The 23,561-nt window shown below is 38.3% G+C and overlaps 1 protein-coding gene across 2 annotated transcripts in view; it reads right to left on the reverse strand.

Moving 5' to 3' along the window:
* The window catches only part of TTC3 (tetratricopeptide repeat domain 3), a 74,084-nt gene that overhangs the window by 4,466 nt on the left and 46,057 nt on the right, over positions 1 to 23,561 (reverse strand). The window contains exons 22-42 of one of the 2 annotated variants that reach the window (XM_059840136.1): positions 22,378 to 22,504; positions 19,492 to 19,614; positions 19,255 to 19,356; positions 18,812 to 18,904; positions 18,361 to 18,425; positions 17,670 to 17,806; positions 14,611 to 14,925; positions 12,344 to 12,607; positions 12,092 to 12,138; positions 10,521 to 10,577; positions 9,377 to 9,453; positions 9,104 to 9,259; positions 8,127 to 8,943; positions 6,861 to 6,926; positions 5,319 to 5,468; positions 4,357 to 4,496; positions 3,615 to 3,683; positions 3,231 to 3,327; positions 2,473 to 2,573; positions 883 to 976; positions 238 to 336 (exon numbers count right to left, since the gene is read on the reverse strand). In XM_059840136.1, the coding sequence (XP_059696119.1) occupies positions 238 to 336; positions 883 to 976; positions 2,473 to 2,573; positions 3,231 to 3,327; positions 3,615 to 3,683; positions 4,357 to 4,496; positions 5,319 to 5,468; positions 6,861 to 6,926; positions 8,127 to 8,943; positions 9,104 to 9,259; positions 9,377 to 9,453; positions 10,521 to 10,577; positions 12,092 to 12,138; positions 12,344 to 12,607; positions 14,611 to 14,925; positions 17,670 to 17,806; positions 18,361 to 18,425; positions 18,812 to 18,904; positions 19,255 to 19,356; positions 19,492 to 19,614; positions 22,378 to 22,504 (3,196 nt within the window). The remainder of the gene's footprint in view (positions 1 to 237; positions 337 to 882; positions 977 to 2,472; positions 2,574 to 3,230; positions 3,328 to 3,614; positions 3,684 to 4,356; positions 4,497 to 5,318; positions 5,469 to 6,860; positions 6,927 to 8,126; positions 8,944 to 9,103; positions 9,260 to 9,376; positions 9,454 to 10,520; positions 10,578 to 12,091; positions 12,139 to 12,343; positions 12,608 to 14,610; positions 14,926 to 17,669; positions 17,807 to 18,360; positions 18,426 to 18,811; positions 18,905 to 19,254; positions 19,357 to 19,491; positions 19,615 to 22,377; positions 22,505 to 23,561) is intronic. The other variant, XM_059840137.1, reaches the window with a different exon arrangement.

A 23,561-nucleotide genomic window follows, 5' to 3' on the forward strand; every position in this document is an offset into this window, starting at 1 on the left:
AAACCATCAGTGAGACATTTCCAACTTTGAACAGCTTGAGGCTCTCCCAGGAGCTGGGAATGTGCTGCTCCCTGCTCCATCTCCCTCCCCTTCTCCTCTGGAGCAGCCCTGGCTGCAGGGAGAGCTGAGTGTGTCCAATTCCAGCCCTCCTGGACACCCCCCAGCACTGCCAGCCAGGCCAAGGGAAATGCCAGGGGCTGGAGCTGCTGGGGAAGGAAGGTGGGATGGGATACTCACAACAAAGCCCTGAGGCCAAGGAAAATCCACAACTTCCACTTTGCTGAGGCAGCTCCTGTTCCCCTTCTTCACCAGCTCAATCTTCTCTTCGTACTCAGCCTGCAGAAGGAGAACCACCATCAGCACCTCCACACAGCACCAGCCTGAGCTGCTCCTCACCAAAAATCACATTTTGCACTGAGCTGCTCACAGAGCTCCCTGGGTTTTTGGGGTTTTCTAAAGAAGTTCCATGGATTTTGAAAGGTCACCAACAGAAATAACAGACTTGTTCACCTGGTGTAGTGGTTTGGAATGGGAGCAAACCTAGGGAAGTGATGCAAAAATCTTAAAACTAAATTAAAATTTTAAAATTAAAATAAAATAAAATATAAAAACTCATAAAATTCAAATTAAAGAACCAAAGCCACTACAGGTGGGGACACAATTTTGAAGCAAGTGTATAAAGGGCAGATTTTTGCCTTAAAATAATTAATATATCCACTAGAAATGACAGGCCTGGAGTCCAACTGCCTCTTTCTTTTGTAATTAACAAAATTCCCCTCAGCATTTGGAGGACGAGCTGCTGGTGTTTAAAAACCAAACTTATTTAATGCTTTCATTTCCAAAATTCAACTGAGAAGGTGGTGGAGAGAAATGAAATTTTACCTCGACTTCTTCCAGTTGTTTCTTGACATTTGAAATAAAAATCTCCCAGGAATCAATCTGGGACTTGAGCACAGGAGCTGCTGAAGGTGAGCTGCTGGAACAGTGAGGATTCACAGGTCAGTCCCAACATCCCCATATTTTTAAGACCTGTTCCTGCCTCAACAATTAATCCCACCTAAAGTTTTCAAGGGATTTCAGGTTAAAATCAGTTACACTGCAGCCCTTTTCCAGGGATACTGGGTAGAAATTATTATTATTATTATTATTATTATTATTATTATTATTATTATTATTATTATTATTATCATCATCATCATCATTATCATTATCATTATTATTATTATCATTGTCATTATTATCATTATTATCATTATTATCATTATTATCATTATCATTATTATTATTACCACATATTCAATATAACTACAGAAAATAAAAACTATTGTCAATATGATTATAGAATATAAAATAAATATTACAGAGTAAATAATTAACAATTAATCCTAGGTAAAGTTCTCAAGTATAGTAAATACTATATAGTAAATAATAAAATATATAAATATACAGTAAAAATAAATATATAGATATATATAGTGAATAATTAACAATTAATCCCAGTTAAAGTTTTCAAGGGACTTCAGGTTAAAATCAGTTATACTGCAGCCCTTTTCCAGGGATACTGGGCAGAAATAACTGGAATAATAATAATAATAATAATAATAATAATAATAATAATAATAATAATAATAATAATAATAATTATTATTATTATTATTATTATTATTATTATTATTATTATTATTATTATTATTACCACCATATATTCACTATAACTACAGAAAATAAAAACTATTGTCAATATGATTATAGAATATAAAATAAATATTATATAGTAAATAATTAACAATTAATTGTTAATTAGTAACCAATTAAGTTAATTCATACTATAGTAATTAATTAACAATTACTAAAGTATTTACTACATCTGAGAACTTTACCCCAGGTAAAGTTCTCAGGTATAGTAAATACTATATAGTAAATAATAAATATATAGTAAAATATATAAATATGTATAGTAAACAATTAACAATTATTTACTATATTATTGTTAATTATTAATAATTAAAAATTAATCCCAGGTAAAGTTTTGAAGGGATTTCAGGTTAAAATGAGTTACACTGCAGCCCTTTTCCAGGGATCCTGGACAGGAATAACTGGAATAATAATAAAAAAAAAAGTAGTAGTAGTAGTAGTAGTAGTAGTAGTAGTAGTATTAAATTATATAATCTGTTGTTATTATTACTACTACTACTACCCAGATAATCTGATTTTCCCAGCTCAGAAGGACACAAGGATAAGAGTGAAATTCAATTTTCAGCTGAATTTTGTTTGGGGCAATATTATTTACCCCCAACTCTGTGCACTTCTATACTACTACTGTCCTTATATTTAATATAAATGCTAAATATTCACTCTAACTACAGAAAACAGAACCTATAGTCTATGCAAATACAGAATATCAAATAAATGTGATATAGTGAAGAATTAACAAGCAGGAGCAGTGGGATTGCTGCTGGGAGCTCCCAGGACCTGCTCAGGGCCTTCAGTGCCCTGAGGTTTCCTTCTGCCTTGGCAATGGTGCCTCTGAGCCTCCAGCTTTCAGTTTCCTTCCAGGTCTGGAGCACAGAGACCTGGGACAAAAAAGAACAAAATTCAACAAAACAAAACAAACAAGCAAAAAAAAAAACCAAGCAAAACCAAAAAGCCCCCCAAAAAAACCCACAAAAAGCCCCAAAAACACCCCACAAAAATCCCCCAAAAAACACCCCAAAAAAACCCCACAAAAAGCCCCAAAAAACACCCCAAAAAAACCCCACAAGAATCCCCCAAAAAAACCCACAAAAATCCCCCAAAAAACCCCAAACAACAAAACAGAAAAAAAAAACCCAAAACAACCAACAAAGCAAATTAAAAAAAAAAAAAAAAACACCACAAAAAACCCCAAAAAAACCACAACCCTCTCAAAAAAACCAAACAGAAAAAAATCCCACCAAAACCAAGTTAAAAAAACAAGGCAAAAAGGGATAAAAGCTTCAAGTGTGTTTTAGTAAGAATTTAATTGGAGGATTTAATTAAGGAATTAAAATTTAGTGTGAATTTAAAATTTAGGAAGAGTGAGGATACAAAGTGCACACAGTGTTCCTGCAGGGAGGAATTTTCAGTGGAGTTTCCCTCCCTGGAATCACCAATATTTAATCAACATTTTGGAATCATTTCCCCACCTCCAATCAGCACAACCCCAGCTGGAACAAAAGGGTTTGAAGGATTTTTTTGGGGTTTTTTTGTACCTCTGCTTTAACAGCTCTCTTCTCACACTCCTGGCTGTCATCCTGACTCTTTTTTATCAGCTCTTCCAATTTGCCTTTCTCATTAGCAAATTTATTACTGTGAAAGGAAAAAAAAAAAGAGATATTTGAGTAACATTCACAGCAGAGCAGTATTTAAAATTTATACCATTTTAGGGTTTTTTTACAGCTACTCAGTGTCATGTAATCAAGGGAAAAATGTATGAAAGTATGATCTTATTTATTCTAAATATTAATATTTATTCATGGCAAGTAAAAGCAAACTAGGAGTAAGAAATTTGGGTTAAAGTGCTGATTTTGCCCTCAACCTTTACCCAGAGCGAGGCAGAAAAATACAAATATTGCTGGAAGGGACCTGAGTTTTACCTGGTCTCCAGAAATATATTTAAAGTTGCATTATATTGCTTTTCCTTCTCATCAATGGTCTTCAAATACCTACAGGAATGAAAACATTTATTGAGCTGGGTTCACTGGCAAAGATGGGGCAAGCTCCTCCTTCAGCACCAGGACAATCTGCAGGGTTTGGATCCCTGAGGAATTCTGGAATTCCCAGCCCTGGCAGTGTCCAAGGCCAGCTTGGAGCAACCTGGGACAGTGGGAGGAGTGGAAATAAATGGTCTTTGAGGTCTAGCCCAACCCAAACTATCCTAAATTCTAGTCTAAATGCATTTAAATGGGTTCTATTCTGAATACATTTAAATGTATTGCTAATAAAGGTCAGTGATTAAGATAAAACCAGGCTGATGATTATGCAGGAGAGATTTGGCTCAAACTATTTCAGATAAAACTATTAAAGATTAAAAAAAGGCATTCAAGGAGCAAAGTCTGTGCTCTCTGAACGGAGAGGACTTTAAAATGCAGAAGGAATTGTCAAATGTGATTAGGAGAATTATTGCTAAATCAGTTTCATCAGTTATTTAAAAACTATTTCAGATGTTTGCCTGTAATTTGCCAAAAACTCAAAATAAAGTGGCCATGTCCATATTCCAGCCTAACACTGGGAGAAAATGCCTGGCTGGTTTCACAGCCAAGGATTGCATTTCCTTAAAGAGCTGTGAGATTTTCAGCCTGGCAGGATGAGGGGATGGAAATCCATTTACAGCTGTACCTCTCATTGGTGTCTGAGTGTTTTTTAGCTGTGCCCTTCAGTGCTTTTAAATTCTCTCGATTTTCTTTCTTCTCCTGCTGCCATTTCTTCATTTGTGCTTCTGAGTCTTGGTGGAACCAATCCAGCTCATTCTGGGACACCTGAAGGCAGAAAAGAAACCTTCATTTCTGAAAATGGTGATTTATTCAGATAAAAGTTGGAGCAGACTGAGGATCTTTGACTCTTACTTAAAATACTCCAACAGTAACTCAACCAAAACCAAAAAATATAAATAAACAGGATATACACAAAAAATACCTTTTAAGGGTTTTAAGCCAATACTTAATATCCTTTATATCATATATATAAAATATAAACAATAAACAATAAACAATGTAACACCTCAGTAAAACAGTTTGTATTACAACTACACAAAACCCAACATCACTGTGATTTCTCACACATTTTAACCAAACAATTCAAATTTACTAACAGCCACAAGCACTCTCCCAAGATTTAGAACTACTTTATATCTATAAAATAAATTCCAATTTACTGCTAAAAACCCCAAATCAGGGATCAGCCAGGGAATGCTGGAATGGCTGGGGTGGGGAGGACAAAATCCTATCAACTGTATATATATAAAAAAATTATATACATATATATAAATATAAATATATCAAACAGTTTGTATTACAACTATATACAACACAAAACACCAACATCACTGTGACTTCTCACACATTTTAACCAAACAATTCAAATTTACTAACAGCCACAAGTACCCTCCCAAGAATCAGAAAAACTGCTTTATATCTACAAAATCACTTCCTAATTACTGCTAAAAACCCCAAATCAGGGATCAGCCAGGGAATGCTGGAATGGCTGGGTGGGGAGGACACCTCCCAGCACCCCAGGCTGCCCCAAGCTCCCTGGACACTCCAGGGATCCCACCACCTCTGATCCATGGGGAAAAGCTTTACCTCAGTCTCTTCAATGCATTTTTTCAGGAGCTCTTCCAAAGCAGCAATTTCCTCCAGGCTCCTGCTCTGTGACTGCTCAAACTTCTCCTCTGCTTCCCTGAGTTGCTCCTGCAACACCTGGTGCTCCTTCTCCACGCGGAGAATATCGCCCTGGGAATGAATCAGTTACCAAAGCAGTCTGATTGCTGCCTGCTCCCAGTGCCAAGGGCTCATTTCCTCACTTGTATCTCCTGCTGCAGACAAACCTGCCACTGACACCTCTCTGAACTGCCTCCACGCCCAAATGGAACATTCGAATCAGGTTTGAGACAGGAAACACCTCAAACATTCAACATCTGAACAGCTGACAATAAAACTGTCACTGTTCTGGAAAAATCCCTTTGCCAGGATTTCTTCTCCTGGGAAGCTGAGAAGCCTCAGAGAGGAATGAAAACAATAATTATCTGATTGCTTCTCCTGTGTTTGGCTGCTTTGGAATGAGGTTTGGACACTGTTTACCAACGGTGATTGTTTGATTTGTTCCATGGGAATTGTTTTTAATTAATGGCCAATCACAGCCACCTGTGTCAGACTCTGACTCTATTATATTTAGTATAGTATATTATAGTATATTAATATAATAATATAATTAATATACTATAATCTATAGTATATATATTATATTAAATAATATAATGTAATATAATGTAATGTAATATAATGTAATGTAATATAATGTAATGTAATGTAATGTAATGTAATGTAATATAATATAATATAATATAATATAATATAATATAATATAATATAATATAACATAACATAATATAACATAACATAACATAACATAATATAATATAATATAATATAATATAATATAATATAATATAATATAATATAATATAATATAACATAATATAACATAATGAAAAACTCAGGAGTTTTTCAGGAGTCAGGAGTTTTTCATTCTCATTCTGGTGAAGCCTTCTGTCTGTATCCTTTCTCTTTCTGTAGTATAGTTTTAGTACAATATGATATACTATAATATACTATAATATACTATACTAAATACAATATACTAAATATTATAGTATTTAGTATATAGTATATATACTATATTTAGTATATTATACTAAATATAATATACAATACTATACTATATTATACTATATTACACTATAATATACTATAATATACTATAATATACTATAATATACTATACTATACTATACTATAATATAATATAAATCAGAGTTCTGAGAACATGGAGTCAGATTCTCAATTCCTCCTTCATCCTGGGGACCCCACAAACTCAACACAAAACAATCAGAACAAATATCCAATATCAAATATCGCAGCAAAGCTCAAAAATCAGTTCCTTGTGAGGCTGGCTGATGTTTGCAAGAACATCACAGAACACAAAAACATCCAAACCACCCAAAATACACAATATCTGTTAAACCATGTTGTTTTCAGAGAACTTTCATTCCTTCACTGTTCAGTTTTTGGGCATTCCTTTAACCTCCCTCAAGAGAAATGTAAAGCAGGATGCAGAGAACTTACTTGTTGATTTTCAAATGGATGGAAAGGCACAGTATTGGTTTCCCTATCAGCAACTTCCTGATTTACCTAAAACACACAAAAAAAAAATAGAATTTGATTAAAAATCTTCTCAGTTCCTAGATGAGCTGCTCTGGTTTGGAGTTTTTGTACCTCCTCATTACAAATCCAACTCTAATCCAGGCCTAGAAATGATGTAGGAAAACATTGTGGAGCTGGTTGTGAATGAAATTTTTAATTTTCCTTCTCTGATTTCATTGTCCACGAGCAGCTCCAGGGAGTTCTGTGGGTCTTTAAACAAAGCCATGCTCTAAATGTCTGAAAAATGAAGATTTGCAGGAAGTGTCTCACCCTCCTAGAAAGGTCCCCCCTGAGCCTCCTCCACAAATCCAAATCCTCAAATGTTGTGGAAGTGAAAATAAATCCCTGAACTCATCACAAAAGGAAAAAAAAAAAAACGACACAGAATGACTTTGCTTCATTTCTAAAGTGAAGCTGAAACTTTTGTGCAGCAGTTCCCTGTGTGATACCAAGGGAAAAAAGAGCTGCAAAAACTTCAGGCACAACAGAATTCAGTGAGCAGCTCTGAAGAATTACACATGAGAAATGAGTAATCACAGAAAGTCAAAGTTCTCAGGAATCATGGAATGGTTTGGGTTGGAAGGGACCTTAAACCTCATCCAGTGCCAGCCCTGCCACCTGGAAAGGTTTAATTTTAGTTCATTAACTGGGCGTGGAATCTTTAAGTCTGGGGTGAAAACAATGATGGAAGAGCTCTACACCAGGGATACAACGTGGATTTTTAGCAGGAATCTCCATGGGAGAGAAAGGAGATGCAAACCTTAATTAGGCACAGAAGGACCTTAAAATCACCCAGTGCAGGGACACCTCCCACTGTGCCAGGCTGCTCCAGCCCCAGTGCCCAACCTGGCCTTGGGCACTGCCAGGGATCCAGGGATGGAATTCCATCCCAGCCCTGCCCACCCTGCCAGGGAACAATTCCTCATTCCCAAGATCCCACCCAGCCCTGCCCTCTGGCACTGGGAGCCATTCCCTGGGTGCTGTCCCTGCATCCCCTGGGAATTGTCTCTCTCCAGCTTTCCTGGGGCTCCTCCAGGCCCTGCAAGGCCACCCTGAGCTCAGCCCAAAGCTTCTCCTGTGCAGGTGAGCAATGCCAGCTGTGCCAGCCTTTCCTGCCAGCAGAGCTGCTCCAGCCCTCTGCCCATCCTGGTGTCCATGCCATCTCCCCAGCATTGCTCCCCTCCTTACCTGAACAGCCACCATCCTTGTGTGAGGATCGCTCTTCATCCCGCCTTCATTTCTCCTCCCTTTTTCCTTTTTAACACATTTACCACCTTCAGCTTCACCTGAACCATTTGCAGAAGCAGAATCCTTTTTATCCAAGTTCTCCAAGCGGCCCCAAGGGCTCTGGCACTCCTGGATTCCCGCTGGCCCCAGCCCCTCAGGGCTGCATTTCCCAGCTGGAATGGCTGAGGGCAGCTCTCCCTGAGCAGCCTCAGCATACACAAACCGGGCCTGAGGCAGCGGCAGTATTCCATACTGGTAACCCCAGGAGCTCTGAGGTAAAAACACAGCCGGGCCTGCAGGCTGGAAGCCCTGCAGGAAAACACCTGGAAACGGAGCCTGGTTCTCCATGGAATCAACATTTTCATTTTGCAGGGGAGTGCAGGGAGCAGGGAAGGAGCAGGGGAAATATTGCTGGCTGTGATAATCGGCTAAATCAGGAGCTGCTGCATCCAAGGCGTACGAGAGAGGCCGGAACTCCTGGGCATAGGGATTCAAGGGCAGCTTGCTGGGGGAACAACTCTCCTGGAATTCCCCAGGTGGATTTTCCTTTTTATTCCCATTTTCGCTTGGATTTCCTTCAAAAAGGACCGAGTGTTTCCTCAGGCCGATCAGGCCATCCCCGGCGATGAACCGGAGGGATTTCAGCAGGAAGGGCTCCAGGCCGCCCTCATCTTCCACCACCTTCCGAGTCTCCTCGGGGAAATTCTCATATTCCCCAACCAGCAATTTATTATTCACTTCCAGAGGGCCATGTTCTTCCAAGATTTGAGAGAAATAACTTCAAAAAACAAAACAGAATTTTAGAATTAATTAGTTTTTTAATCCATTCCTTTAACCCATTCCTTCACAGACACGCTACGCCCACCAGAATTCCAATTAATCCAAAAAACTTATTAAAATTATGCAGTAAAATTCAACATACAGAAATTTATACTCACTCATATAAATTCTCAGAGATTGGATCTGGATTATTATTATTATTCAGTTGATAACTGTTACTATTTGAAATATTATAGCGAGCTTCGAATTCCTCCAGTTGCTCCTGGAGATATTCTGGGATTACAAAGGGATTTTCATTTGGAAAATCTCTGTACCTTAAAAATCAGAAAAAAAAAAATATCAAAATCAAGTTAACCCAGCCTTGGTGTTTTTAAGGGATTCTTCTCCTGCAGTTTGGAGTTTGGGCAATAAAAGCAGAATCAAATACTCACAAATTATTTTCTTCTATAAATATCTTCTCTTCTTCTCGTGGTGCTGTACTAACTCCACTGGATAATACTAAAATAGACTAATTAAAAACAGATTCCTTTTAGTTTTTACCTCACAAAAACTCATGTAAAATAATCCACTGCAAAGACCAGGAGTAACTTATTTACACTGAATTTTGTTATTTAAACTCATTGTGTTCATTATGAACTGCAAAATTTCCAGGTAAAATTATCAGTGCTGAGCCACAGCAAGAAAATTCTTAATTTAATGTTATTCATTCCCTCTTTAAACCTTATCTGGGGAAAAAAAATTGGGATATTCAACTCCAAATCCCTCTTTTATTACCAATTTCATTAAAATTTAATTAAATTTCTTTCAAATTTGAGGCTGTAATAAATTTACCCCAAGCAGGAGCTATCCCTAATTCCACACGTGACTCTGCTTATTATTTTATCTGTCTATGCCATTAGAGACATTTTAGTTGTCTTTATTATTATGACCCAATAATTCAGAAATACACAAATAAATGCACCCAAGTCAGAAAAATAAATCCTGAGGAAAAAAATCTGAAGTTTACTTTTGAAATTCTAGAAAAATGACAAAGAGGTAAGGGCATGAGATTTTCAATAAAGCAAAATCCACCAAAAGGCAGCAGAAAACTCAGGCAGGATAATATTCTAATAAAATCTATGAAATGATGAATAATTAGTAACATTCCTGAGCATGAAATGAAATTTTTGAACCAAATTCTTCATCTTCCCACATGGAAAATTAAAATCCCAACAATAATTCAGAATTAAGCCAGTGGAAGGTGCCTCTAGTCAGAGCCAAAGTTAGTCATAAATAAATATAAAAATAGCTGTTATAGGGATAAATTTTACCAAAATGGTATCATTTAAATCTTTTAAATCTTTTAAATCTTTTAAATCTTTTAAATCTTTATAATCATTTAAATCTTAACAGCTTAATTTCACTTCAGGAAAAGCCACTTCAGTTAGGAGTCTCCTCAAGGTATTTACAAAACCAGCTCCCATCCAGCTGAATGGCAGAAATTCTACAAAAAACCCAATTTTAGGTGGGATTTTATAGTAAATAAATGGGACCTGCTGGGTAAAAGCTGCTTGAGCAGCTCCCAAAGTTACTGACCTTGGAATCTTTCAAATTCTTCTTCCTGTTTTTGTTTTTAACCTTGATTTCATTATTCTGAAACAGAAAATAAGATGAAGGCACAGGATTGGCAAATGTTGCTTCAGTTTTCCAAGAAAGACAAAGATGAAGGAACTGAAATTTGAATTAATTCTTTAACAGGATTGGGATTACACAAGAACAGAATAATTACAGGTTATTTTAACACTGAAATCAAAGTAGTTTTCTTGTGCTGGTTTTTATTTCATTCTTGGATTTCCCCAATTCATGAAATTAAAAAAAAAAAAATCTGCATTTTATTTATGTGTACATTTAAAAATCTGAATTTTATTGACGTGTACCTTAAAAATTCTGCATTTCATTAACATGTGCATTAAAAATTCTGCATTTTATTAATGTGCACATTAAAAATTCTGCATGTAATTAATGTGCATATTTTTTAAAAATCTGCAATTCATTAAGATGTACATTAAAATTCTGGATGTAAAAATTGTGTAGATTTTTTAAAAATCTGCATTTCATTAACATGTGCATTAAAAATTCTGCATTTCATTAACAGGCACATTAAAAATTCTGCATTTTATTAACTTGTAGATTTAAAAAAAATCTGCATTTCATTAAGATGTACATTAAAAATTCTGCATTTCATTAACATGTGCATTAAAAATTCTGCATTTTATTAATGTGCACATTAAAACTTCTGCATGTAATTAATGTGCAGATCTTTTAAAAATCTGCAATTCATTAAGATGTACATTAAAATTCTGGATGTAAAAATTGTGTAGATTTTTAAAAAATCTGCATTTCATTAACATGTGCATTAAAAATTCTGCATTTCATTAACAGGCACATTAAAAATTCTGCATTTTATTAACTTGTAGATTTAAAAAAAATCTGCATTTCATTAACATGTACATTAAAAATTCTGCCTTTCCTTAGCATGTACATTAAAAATTCTGCATTTCATTAACATGTACATTAAAAATTCCTCATTTTATTAGTGTACACTTTAAAATTCTGCATTTTGTTAATCTGTACATTAAAAAGTCTGCATTTTAATTATGTGCACATTAAAAATTCTGAATTTTATTAATGTCTGCATTAAAAACTATTCTATTAATGTGTACATTTAAAATTCTTCATCTTATTACGTGCAAATTAAAAATTCTGCATTTTATTAATGTGCACATGAAGAATTCTGCATTTTGTTAATATGCACATTAATTAACTCTAAAGCTTTATTCTGAATCAAAACTAAATCCTGGATTTGTCAAGGGAAATTGAACTGCAGACAAAACTTCAGTGAGGGCACCTCAAACCCAGAATTAACTGAAATCCAAACTATTTCTGCCAGCTGGGATGGATTTTAATGACCAATCAAAAAGTAATTCACAATGAGGCTCACTTGGAAAATTATTATTAAATAATTCAAATAATTCAAGAAAAAGGAGCTAAAACAAGAGATTAAAACTCCAATAAGTCTGAAGGACCAGGATGCAAAATATTTCCTTTTCTAAAATGGCAACAAGTTCTTTGTGAGCTGAGGCCAAAGAGAAATGAAATTCACTTACTGATAAATTCTCATTTCCCTGCTTCTTTAATATAATGGTGGGATCATCTGTGGAAAGGATAAAAGTCGTGGTGATTGATGGAAATAACAATATTTTCATTCATTTCCAATTTAACTGTGAAATCCCAGCAATTACTGCTCAAATCCTTTATCCAACACCACCAAAGCAGCTCCAGAACTGCAGCTGCAGAACTTTACTGCTAAAAATGCACAATAAAAATGAATTTTTACTGGAAATGTTTGATCTACTCACCCATTTTATCAAAGAATTCATCTAAAGCTTGATGGAGCTCTGGGAAATGCTCTCTGTTTTCTTCTAAAAGCCATATAAAACAACGGGATTTCTCTAGGGGAGGGCTGAGGAAATAACCACAAATTTCTTGCTTTTCACCATCAGCTGCCACATAATCAAATTTACTGCCATATTTCTGGTTCCACACTGGGATTACAATAGAAAGGTCAAGCTCTTGCAGGACTTGGCCATATTGAAGGAGAAAGTTTTTTGTAGCTGTCAGACCTGAAAAAGATGGAAAAAAAATCCCAATATTTCATTCCAGCTTTAAATTTTTAGTGCTTAAAATGTGATATTCCTCTTCAAAGGGCAAAGGTTTAGAAATTCAATGTACAGATGGTGTGAGAGCTTTTGTGTCTTGAAAATGCAAACAAAAAATGAGGAATGGGGTTGACGTAAATTCTACTGTCACCAGTTATTATTTGTATAGTAATAACAACAAGATTTGGATCTATTCTATGAAAAGGAAAGGAGGAGGAGGAGAAGAAGGAGGAGAAGAAGAAGGAGGAGAAGAAGGAGGAGAAGAAGGAGAAGGAGGAAAAGAAGGAGGAGGAGAAGGAGAAGGAGGAAAAGAAGGAGGAGGAGGAGAAGGAGGAGAAGGAGGAGAAGGAGGAGAAGGAGGAGAAGGAGGAGAAGGAGGAGAAGGAGGAGAAGGAGGAGAAGGAGGAGAAGGAGGAGAAGGAGGAGAAGGAGGAGAAGGAGGAGAAGGAGAAGGAAGAAAAGAAAATTGAATTCTAAGAATTCTAGGAACTTCTGGAAGAATATGGATGTGATAATGCAAAATTAAGAACTCCAAACCCCCAAATCCCACTTTTTTTCCCATTATAAACCCAACAGGAAACTGCAGAGCACCAACACGAAATTATTTCCAAGTTTAATGGCAAAACCCCACCATTATTTACTCTCCAAAACCAGATTACTGCCACAAATATCAGCAGTTAATTAAATCCATTCTGGAATTTAAAGACCATTCAAAAATTGTTGAACTTTCTCCGCCAAATCCCTGCCGAGCTCCTGAGCCACCCAGGCTGTGTTTCCCTCTGGAAATCAGGGAAAGGACAAAGAGGAGAAGTTCTCCTTGGCTGTTTCAAGTGAGGAAAAGAGGGAAATTTTTGTGCTGTGCTGCTCAGACCCACCCAGGTGATCCAGGTGCTGCAGCCACTTGTGCACTTTGGGATCCAGCTCTCCCAGCTGGAGAATTATAAACCCAACAAGAAACTGAAGAGCACCAATATGAAATTACTTCCAAGTTTAATGGCAAAACCCCACCATTATTTACTCTCCAAAACCAGATTATTGCCATAAATATCAGCAGTTAATTAAACCTATTCTGGAATTTTAAGACCATTTAAAAATTGTTAAATTTTCTCTGCAGAGCTCCTGGACCACCCAGGTTGTGTTCCTATCAGGAAATGAGGGAAAGGACCAAGAGGAGAAGTTTTCCTTGGCTGTTTCAAGTGAGGAAAAGAGGGAAATTTTTGTGCTGTGCTGCTCAGACCCACCCAGGTGATCCAGGTGCTGCAGCCACTTGTGCACTTTGGGATCCAGCTCTCCCAGCTGGAGAATTATAAACCCAACAAGAAACTGAAGAGCACCAATATGAAATTACTTCCAAGTTTAATGGCAAAACCCCACCATTATTTACTCTCCAAAACCAGATTATTGCCATAAATATCAGCAGTTAATTAAACCTATTCTGGAATTTTAAGACCATTTAAAAATTGTTAAATTTTCTCTGCAGAGCTCCTGGACCACCCAGGTTGTGTTCCTATCAGGAAATGAGGGAAAGGACCAAGAGGAGAAGTTTTCCTTGGCTGTTTCAAGTGAGGAAAAGAGAGAAAATTTTGTGCTGTGCTGCTCAGACCCACCCAGGTGATCCAGGTGCTGCAGCCACTCGTGCACTTTGGGATCCAGCTCTCCCAGCTGGAGAATTATAAACCCAACAGGAAACTGAAGAGCACCAATATGAAATTACTTCCAAGTTTAATGGCAAAACCCCACCATTATTTACTCTCCAAAACCAGATTACTGCCACAAATATCAGCAGTTAATTAAACCCATTCTGGAATTTTAAGACCATTTAAAAATTGTTAAATTTTCTCTGCAGAGCTCCTGGACCACCCAGGTTGTATTCCTATCAGGAAATGAGGGAAAGGACAAAGAGGAGAAGTTTTACTTTGCTGTTTCAAAGGAGGAAAAGAGAATTTTTTGTGCTGCTCAGAACCCACCCAGGTGATCCAGGTGCTGCAGCCACTTGTGCACTTTGGGATCCAGCTCTCCCAGCCGGCTCAGCACGTGCAGGAAAGCCCGGCTCTGCACCCGGCCTCGCTCCTGCATCCAGGAGCTCAGCAGCTGCTCCAGCACCTCCTGGGGAGTGCTGCCAACTCGGGAAGGAGAGATGAAATCCTCCTCTCTGATCACCCCCCAGGCCAGTAACTCCTTTAATAGTTTGGCAGGGTCAGGGACAGCAGCTTTGATCTGCTCGGAATTGCGCCGGATGTGCTGCAGGATTTGGTCCCCGGTGTATGAATCCTGGCCAGAACCTGGAAAAGTCAAAATATTCCAATTAAAAAAAGCACAAAACCAGCAAGATTTCATGGCTTTGCCACAATTCCAACTTAAGAAGCAACTTTTAAAAGTTTAGAAAACTTTAAAGAGCTCAAAAAACTTCAAAAAGCTCAAAAACCTTTAAAAAGTCCAAAAACTTACACCAACTTCAAAAGCACAGATAATTTTGGTTAAGTGGTGTTTCTAATTGTTTTACACTAAGAATTACAGGATTTAAAGAATTCTTTTCTTCCATACATGCTGAGCATTAGGGATTTGATCCAATTTGACTTGATTTCAATTTCTGTTTAAATAAACAAACTCCTTGCCCAGATTTAAGGGTGAGGTCACAGTGACCTGCAGTGGCTCCAAGGATCACAGCTAAAGATGAGCCAGGGAAAAGGAGAGAGCAAAGATTTAAAACAAAACAAACAGGAAATAAATGAAGTTATATTAATAAATGATTTTACAAATCCACAGGGAAGCCATAATCTCTCAAATTTTCAGGAGATGCCATTGAACAGGGAACAGGCACAGGACTGAAAAAAATACACCTGGAGTATTTAACAGGGAATCCTAGGAAATTATAAATTAATTATGTCCCAAGTTGATACTACAGACCAAAAACAAAACCAAATTCCAACATTCCCCCTTCTGTGCCCTGAGAAGCTGCAGGGGAAGCTCCCAGCTCTGGAATGTGGAGCAGCCAACATCCAGCAGGAACAGCTGAAGCTTTAAATGCCTACAAAGCCAGAGACTGAAATATTTTGATTTTCCCCAATCATCTGGAATGTACTTTTCAAGTCACTGCAGGTGGGAGATCACTCTGTCTTTATCTGAGATATTTTTGTCTCTAACAGGTGCTTTTTCAAGGGGTTCATCCCTTTCCAATGGGTTCACTCAGAACTGGAGCCTTTTCCCTCTCCAGGCTGATTCTGCAGGAACCAGCCAAGGAAAAATCAAGGTTTTCTACAAGGAATTCAACCACACAGGGATGGAACCACACTGTGACACTGTTCACAGGGGTCCCAGGGTGAGGGAAGAGATGAGAATCCTGACTCCATGTTCAGAAGGCTGATTTATTGTTTTATGATATATATTATATTAAAACTATACTAAAAAAAAATAGAAGAAAGGATTTCATCAGAAGGCTGGCTAAAAATAGAAAAGGAATGAACGACAAAGGTTTGTCTGTGACCAGACAGTCTGGACAGCTGGGCTGGGATTGGCCATTAATTAGAAACAACCAGGTGAGACCAATCCCAGATCCACCTGCTGCATCCCACAGCAGCAGATAAGAATTGTTTACAGTTTGTTCCTGAGGCCTCTCAGCAACTCAGGAGGAAAAATCCTAAGGAAAGGATTTTTCATAGATCATGTTGGTGACACCACCCAGTTGTCACCATGACATTTTCTGAAAAATCCCCTCTCCAGGACTTTGCTCCTGAGGAGCTGAGAAGCCTCAGAAAAGAAATGTAAACAAGAATTATCTGATGGCTTGGAATGTGCTCTGGGGGTTGTTTACTAACAGGTGCATCTTTGATTGGTTCCATGTGAATTGTTTTTTATCAATGACCAATCCCAGTCCAGCTGTGCCAGGACTCTGGTCAGTCACAGGTTTTTGTTATTCATTCTTGTTAAACCTTCCCTTTCTACAGTGTAGTTTTAGTATATAACTTTATTTTAATATACTATAATAAATATACTATAATAAATATACTATAATATATAACATAACATAACATAATATGTAATACATTAAAATATACTAAAATACAATACAATATACTATAATACAATATACAATAATGTAATGTAATATAAAATGTAATACACTAAAATATACTAAAACACAATACAATATACTATAATACAATACACAATAATGTAATGTAATGTAATATAAAATGTAATACACTAAAATATGCTAAACTACGCTAAAATATACTATAATACAATATATTAAACTATAATATACTATAATATACTATACTATAATATAATTCATACAATATAACGTACTATAATGTACTATAATATAATATATTATAATGTAATATAATATAGTACATTATATTACATTATAGTTCATTATCTAATATAATATAATGTATTGAATGTACTATAATATAATGCAATATAATGTAATTATAATATGATATGGTATGATATAATATGATATGATATGTTATAATAACAATACACTGTAATATAATATAATAAATATAATATAATAAATATAATATAATATAATATAATATAATATAATATAATATAATATAATATAATATAATATAATATAATATAATATAATATAATATAATATAATATCAGCCTTCTGAGAACTTGGAGTCAGATTCTCATCTCCCACCTCGTCCTGGGACCCACAACACTCTAACAATCAATCACCACACACAGGAACATCCCCCAGCAATAAAAACAGAAGGGAATAAAATCTGTCTGCAGTAAAAATGCAGATTTTCCACAGGGGGGGTGATGCTCAGCATTAGGATCCTGCTGTGATTGAGCTGGGGATGCTCAGAATGCAGATCCCACTGCTTTGTGCTCAGTCCCAGACTCCCAGGACAACCCCAGGCTGGAAAAGCCCTGCAGGACCATCAAACCCAACCCCTGATCCCAGCCCAGAGCTCCGAGCACCACCTCCTTCCTGGGACCCCCCAGGATGGGGACCCCAACCCTTCCCATGGAGAAAGCAGCCCCACATCCCCACTTCACCCACCCCTGTGCTGGCTGAACTGGGACTGCTCACTGCCCTCCTGCTTTTCCTCAGCTTTTTTCCTGGCACGGTTCCTGGCCTCTTCTCGCGCTCGTTTTCGCCGCTGTTTCTTTTCTTGCTTCAGTTTTATCTTCCTAAGACTGCAAAAGGCAATTCAGCAGCCAGCCAAACGTTAATGAGGTGCAAATGGAATAAAAGTGGTCTTCATTTAGGAGCAGAGACCACAGAACTTCATAAAAACATCCATGTCCTCAAGATGGAACAACTTTTTCTCCCACTAAAGATGGCTAAATTAGGATTGGCTTCAATACTCTTATTCTCAATTTATCACTCGGCATTTTCAACCAAATATCAGCAGTTTATTCCTTTCCTTTTTAAAATTTTGTTTGTCCTCTCAGCTTAATTCCTCATTACTCAAGGGTTACTTGACCAAAAAATTGCCAACTCAGTCATGTGAAATGTCTGGTACCAGTAACTACAGCAGCAGCAGAAAATACATTTTTATTTACACTTTCACACAAAATAAATTCTGTGAAACAACTTAAATGCTTTTCAATTGGATTAAAATGGATTTTACCAGATTTTTTTGGTTTATCAGGCAAAGGGCAAGGATAACTTTCCAAAATATTTGGGAAAAGGCTTGAAAATCCCTCCTGCTCTGCTCCCAAATTGATTCAAAGAGGACAAATCTTACCTTGAACATTTCTGTTTTATACAGGCCCTCGGTGGCTCCTTGAGTTTTGGGATTTTTTGTTCAAACTATCAAAACAAGGGAGAGGACAGGAATTCAGTTTGGGTTATGACACAACAAACCCCACAATCATTTCTGCTTCTCTCAGGTCAACCTTGCCCTGGGGAGAATTCATCATCTGGGGAGAATTCTCCATTTTCCTGTGCCTCTGGGGAGTTATTCCTGAAGGATTACTGAATTCCTTCAATTCCATTCCCATCCATGACAATCTGACCAACAGCACAAGGCAATTCCTGCTCCACTGGAACAGAAATTCATATTCCTGAATAATCCTCACACTCTGTTCAGGCAGCATCATCTCTTCTTTTTTTTTTTTTTTGCAGCTACATTCTCATTTTCACTTTATCCCCCTTAATATTCTAATTAATTCCATATGAAACATGAGCATACTTACTTCACATTTTACCAGCCCAGAAGAATTAAAAATAACTATTTTTGAAATAAGGCCTTTACAATCAGGAGTGAAACACATTTCCTTAAGGAAATCCTGCAGGAGAGAAGGACACACACAGCAAAGGTATTAAAATCCCCACACCATTTACAGCCCTGCACAAATTAGTTCCTCATTTTGAGGTGACCAAAGCAATCAAAGGAAACACAATCCCAAACTCTTCCTGGGATGGGCTGAAAATCAAAAATCATGGAAAATCTGTGGCATCTTTTATTCTTTTACTGCTTCCTCCAACTTCACATCCAAGAGTCAACTTCCAGAATAATTTTAGGAGTTCCAGATTTCCCTTCATTTTATCCTGGCTGCTGAATTTTGGGGAATTCCTTGACATATCTCAATGCTGTGATCTTTAATAATTAAAAATTCCAGTCTGGCAAAGGCCTCACCTTATCATTTTTATCACTGTAGCTTGCTGTTTTCAGCTTTTTCCAGCAGCTGATGTGGAATTCCACTCTGCACTGCTGACAGCAAATAACACGTATAAAACCCTAAAAATGGCAAAAATGAAACATTTTTAAATAAAACCACAACAAAAAGCAGAGCTCAGCTTCCCAGATCATATAAAAAGGGGCAGAAAATACATCAAGTTTTACTTTTCAAACCTTTCTGAACTGAAAATTTACCTTAAAGTCAGGGTCTGTAAAATATATTTGGACTTTGGAGTAGCCATGGCACTGCTGGTATCGACAGACAGCATCTGGCTCTGGAGGGAATTTACACTCCTCAATATAATTCCTTAAAGCCATCTGGAAAACACAGAATGATCAGAGTTCAAGTGCACAGAACCAGGAAAAGATTCAACTTCCACTCACAAACTCCTGGGGGCTGCAGTGAAACACATCCCTCTGTTAGTGTTCAGAAACACACGATCACTAAATGATTATGTTGGTGCTTTTATTAAGAGCTCTGGCAATCAGGGGAATTTTCAATCCAAATCTGACTCCAGCTATACATTCAAGATGAACATGTTGTTATATTCTACCCTTAAATAACTTTCATGTTAATTATTAAACTTATATTGTTCTGTTGTATACACAGATTTCAGCCAAGCATAGCCCCCCTTAGATTTCCAACATAGTTTCTCATGATTCTTTTTATGATTATACAATAATTATATTTAATTACTAAACAATTATATCTTTTATCATACTGCTTACGCAGGTGCAACACAAAGCCTGACATTTCAGGGTCTATTTTAACATTTTCCAGGGCCCCACTATCACACAGAACCAGGAAAAAATTCAACTTCTACTCACAAACTCCTGGGGGCTGCAGTGAAACACATCCCTCTAGGCAAGGCAGTGACTAATCCCAAAAAACAAACTCTTTTCTAGTGAAAGCCAGGCAAGATTGGCCTTTTATGGCCAAAATATTCCAGGGGTTGCTCCAAGTGCTGGCAGCTGAGTGCTCACAGCCTCACACCCCCAGAAAAATGCAGGTTTGTCCTGGGCCACTGCCCCACATCCTGTCCCAGTCCAAGGGGTTTGATCATTGCCCAAATGATTAAACAGATTATGGGGCAGAAATGGGGTTTTTGGTCATTTCTGAAGATTCCCAGCACTTCCAGAGCATCTCACCTGGCACCTGGGCAAAGGAGCAAGCTCAGAGCTGGCCCTGGGGCAGCAGGGAGGTGTCCCAGGGTAATTCCTGAGGTGAAGACACCAGAGTGACTTCAGGGCTGGAACTGATGCCTCAGGTTTGAGCTTTTCTATGTTTCACACTCTGTGCTGCTTTAGTCTGTGGGTCTGGGTTCATATTATGGGATGGAGAGCTCTCTGCACAGAGCAGGGAGACAAAACAATTCCTGCTCCAGCTGGGCACTGTGGTATTTTCTGGGTCCCCCATCGTTGGGAGGAATGCTGAATCTGACTCCATGTTCCCAGCAGGCTGATATATTATTTTATGATACTATATTATAATTAAGAATGCTATACTAAACTCTACTAAAGAATAGAGAAAGGATGCAGACAGAAGGCTAAAAGATAATAATGAAAACTCATGACTCTCTCCAGAGTCTGACACAGCTTGGCCCTGGTTGGCCAATGAGTGAAAACAACTCACATGTTGGATAAACAATCTCCAACCACACTCCAAAGCAGCAAAACAGGAGAAGCAAAGGAGATAATGTTGTTTTCCTTTTTCTCTGAGACTTCTCAGCTTCCCAGGAGAGAAATCCTGGGCAAAGGGATTTCCCAGAAAATATGACTGTGACAGGGCACCAAGGACAAATGAGCCAAATCTCAGCCCAGGAGCACAAACCCCGTGGGCTGGAGAGAGAAAAACAAGCAGGGTGGGAGTGCCTGGGCTAAAGCTGGGCTGGGACAATGAACTGCAAGGTGCAAATGGAGCAGAGCTGATCCCAGGGAGAGACCCCGTGCCCGGCCGTGCATTTTGGGGCCATTTTGGGTCATCTTGGGTGCAGCCCTGGCTGGGCTCTGGTGCTGCCCAAGGTGGGTCCATGGAGGAGATCCTTGGAATCAATCCCTGCTTTATTCTTTAGCTCTGCCCAGCCTCAGCTCTGGGGCAGCCTGCACGAGGCATCAGAACAGAGCCTGGGTTAATTAAACCCACCAAGAACAGAGCCCTGATGAAGCCTGGCAGTACCTGCATTGTCCAGAGGTCCCTGAGCATGGATGGATGTACCCAGATTGTCTCTGAGAAATCCTGAGGTTGGTTTTTGCTAGCAAAAAGCCCAGAACTTCTGTTTCTACCACAAACTCTGCAGGTCTGGGGAGTTTGGCCAAGTGAAAAACCTTCCCAGTCCAGGTTGTCAAAAATGCCTCTGTGCAGAGCAGCTCCTGGGCCAGATTTCTCCATTTTTCCAGTCAAACAGGGAATTTCACCCCATAAATCCCAGGGTTTTATCCAGGAACTATGTGGTCAAAGTCTCCTGGTTTGGTTTTAAATGTAAAAACTTGCTGGTTTTGCCAGCTCAGATTTTGAACTGGTTCTCCCCAGAATTCTGTTGTGTGTTCACACCTGAAAGTTTGGGAGCGTGCAAGGAAGAGAATCAAACATTATCCCAAAATCACTGGGGCTGGAAAAGAGCTCCAAAATCCAACCTGGGACACATCCCCACCTTGTCACTGAGTGCCACACCCAGGCCCTGCCGGGCCAATACTGATAAATGATAAATAAAAAAAGAGAAATGAAAAAACGGTAAATGGAAAAATGATAAATGGAAAAAATGATAAAAAATAATGGACAAAAAATGATAAATGGAAAAATGATAAATGGAAAATGGCAACACCCTGTGAGCTCAAACAAAGCTTGCTCTCCAAACCCACTGGCCTGTGGAAATACAATTCCCATTGTAGAAAAAGGAGAACTGGAATTCACCCAGCAGGAATCTCAGCCTCAGTGTCCTGCCAGCTCACTCTGAGGCCTCAGAGCCTGACACAAGTCCTGCCCTGCTGCTCCCCATCCTCCCTGTATCCCACACCTCCCTGGAGCTTTGCAGGGAGGAGCAGGACAATGTTCTGGGGGTTTTGGGGTTTTTTTAAACATACCTGTAAATTCTCTACTCGGGACTCCTCGATGACCTGAGTTGTTCCTGGCCAGGTTAAAACTCCAGGGACAATCTTGAAATCAATCATCAGCTTTGACCTCAGGAATTGGTCGAGGGCATGAGCAAACCTGGAGTTTGGAACAGGTCAAACACACTCAGATCCCCTGGGAGCAATCCCTAAAATTTCCACCAATAATTTTATCCTGCCAGGAGCAAACAGGGGTGACTGAGAGGATGGGGGATGGGAGATCAGCTGGCTCATTAATGCTGGGGTTTGGAGTTTTAAAATTTTTGTTAAGGTTGGGATTGAAGTGTTCGAGGTGGTATTTTATGTTTAGATTTAGATAATTATTATTTTTATAGTATTTTATTAATAATTAACAAAATCGTTCATTTTTTCTTTAAGGTCTTTTAAGGTTAAATTATCTAATTAAGAATAATAACTTAATAACAAAGTATTCCTGTCTTGTAATGTGGACTGTTTGTCTAAGTATAAAACACTACTTAAACTTGTGAAGAAGGAGAAGAAGAAGGAGAAGGAGGAGGAGGAGGAGGAGAAGGAGGAGAAGGAGGAGGAGGAGGAGGAGGAGGAGGAGGAGGAGGAGGAGGAGGAGAAGGAGGAGAAGGAGGAGAAGGAGGAGGAGGAGGAGGAGGAGGAGGAGGAGGAGGAGAAACAAGAAGGAGAGGAACAAGGAGAAGGAGGAGGAGGAGAAGAAGGAGAAGAAGGAGGTCGGGAAGGAGGAGGAGAAGGAGGAGAGGAAGAAGGAGAATGAGGAGGAGAAGGAGGAGGAAAGGAAGGACCAGCTTCTGCTTTAAAACTTTTATCTTATTCTATATATATTACTATATTCTAAAACTTTAAATTCTAGGTTTTCTACCTTGTGACACTGCACCCTTCTAATTAAACTCCACACTCGTAATTAGAGTGTTATTAATTGATTTTGGAAGTCCTCTCTATGGCTTTAGGATAATGCAGTGTTCTCTTGAGGGTCTGTGGCTTTCAGCACAGAAAGTTTAAAATTCCCAGCATCCAGGGTTCCAACATTTCAATTTTCTGGTTACCTCTGAGGTGAAACCCTGCAGGTGTGAGGCAGGCAGGGATGAGCCTGTGACCCCAAGGGATCCCTGGATGTGGGAATTCAGGAGGAGTGACTGAGCAGAGAGGGACACAGCCCTCTGCTCTGG

The sequence above is a fragment of the Haemorhous mexicanus genome, chromosome 2 (genome assembly GCF_027477595.1).
Source record: "Haemorhous mexicanus isolate bHaeMex1 chromosome 2, bHaeMex1.pri, whole genome shotgun sequence".
Lineage (NCBI taxonomy): Eukaryota > Metazoa > Chordata > Aves > Passeriformes > Fringillidae > Haemorhous > Haemorhous mexicanus.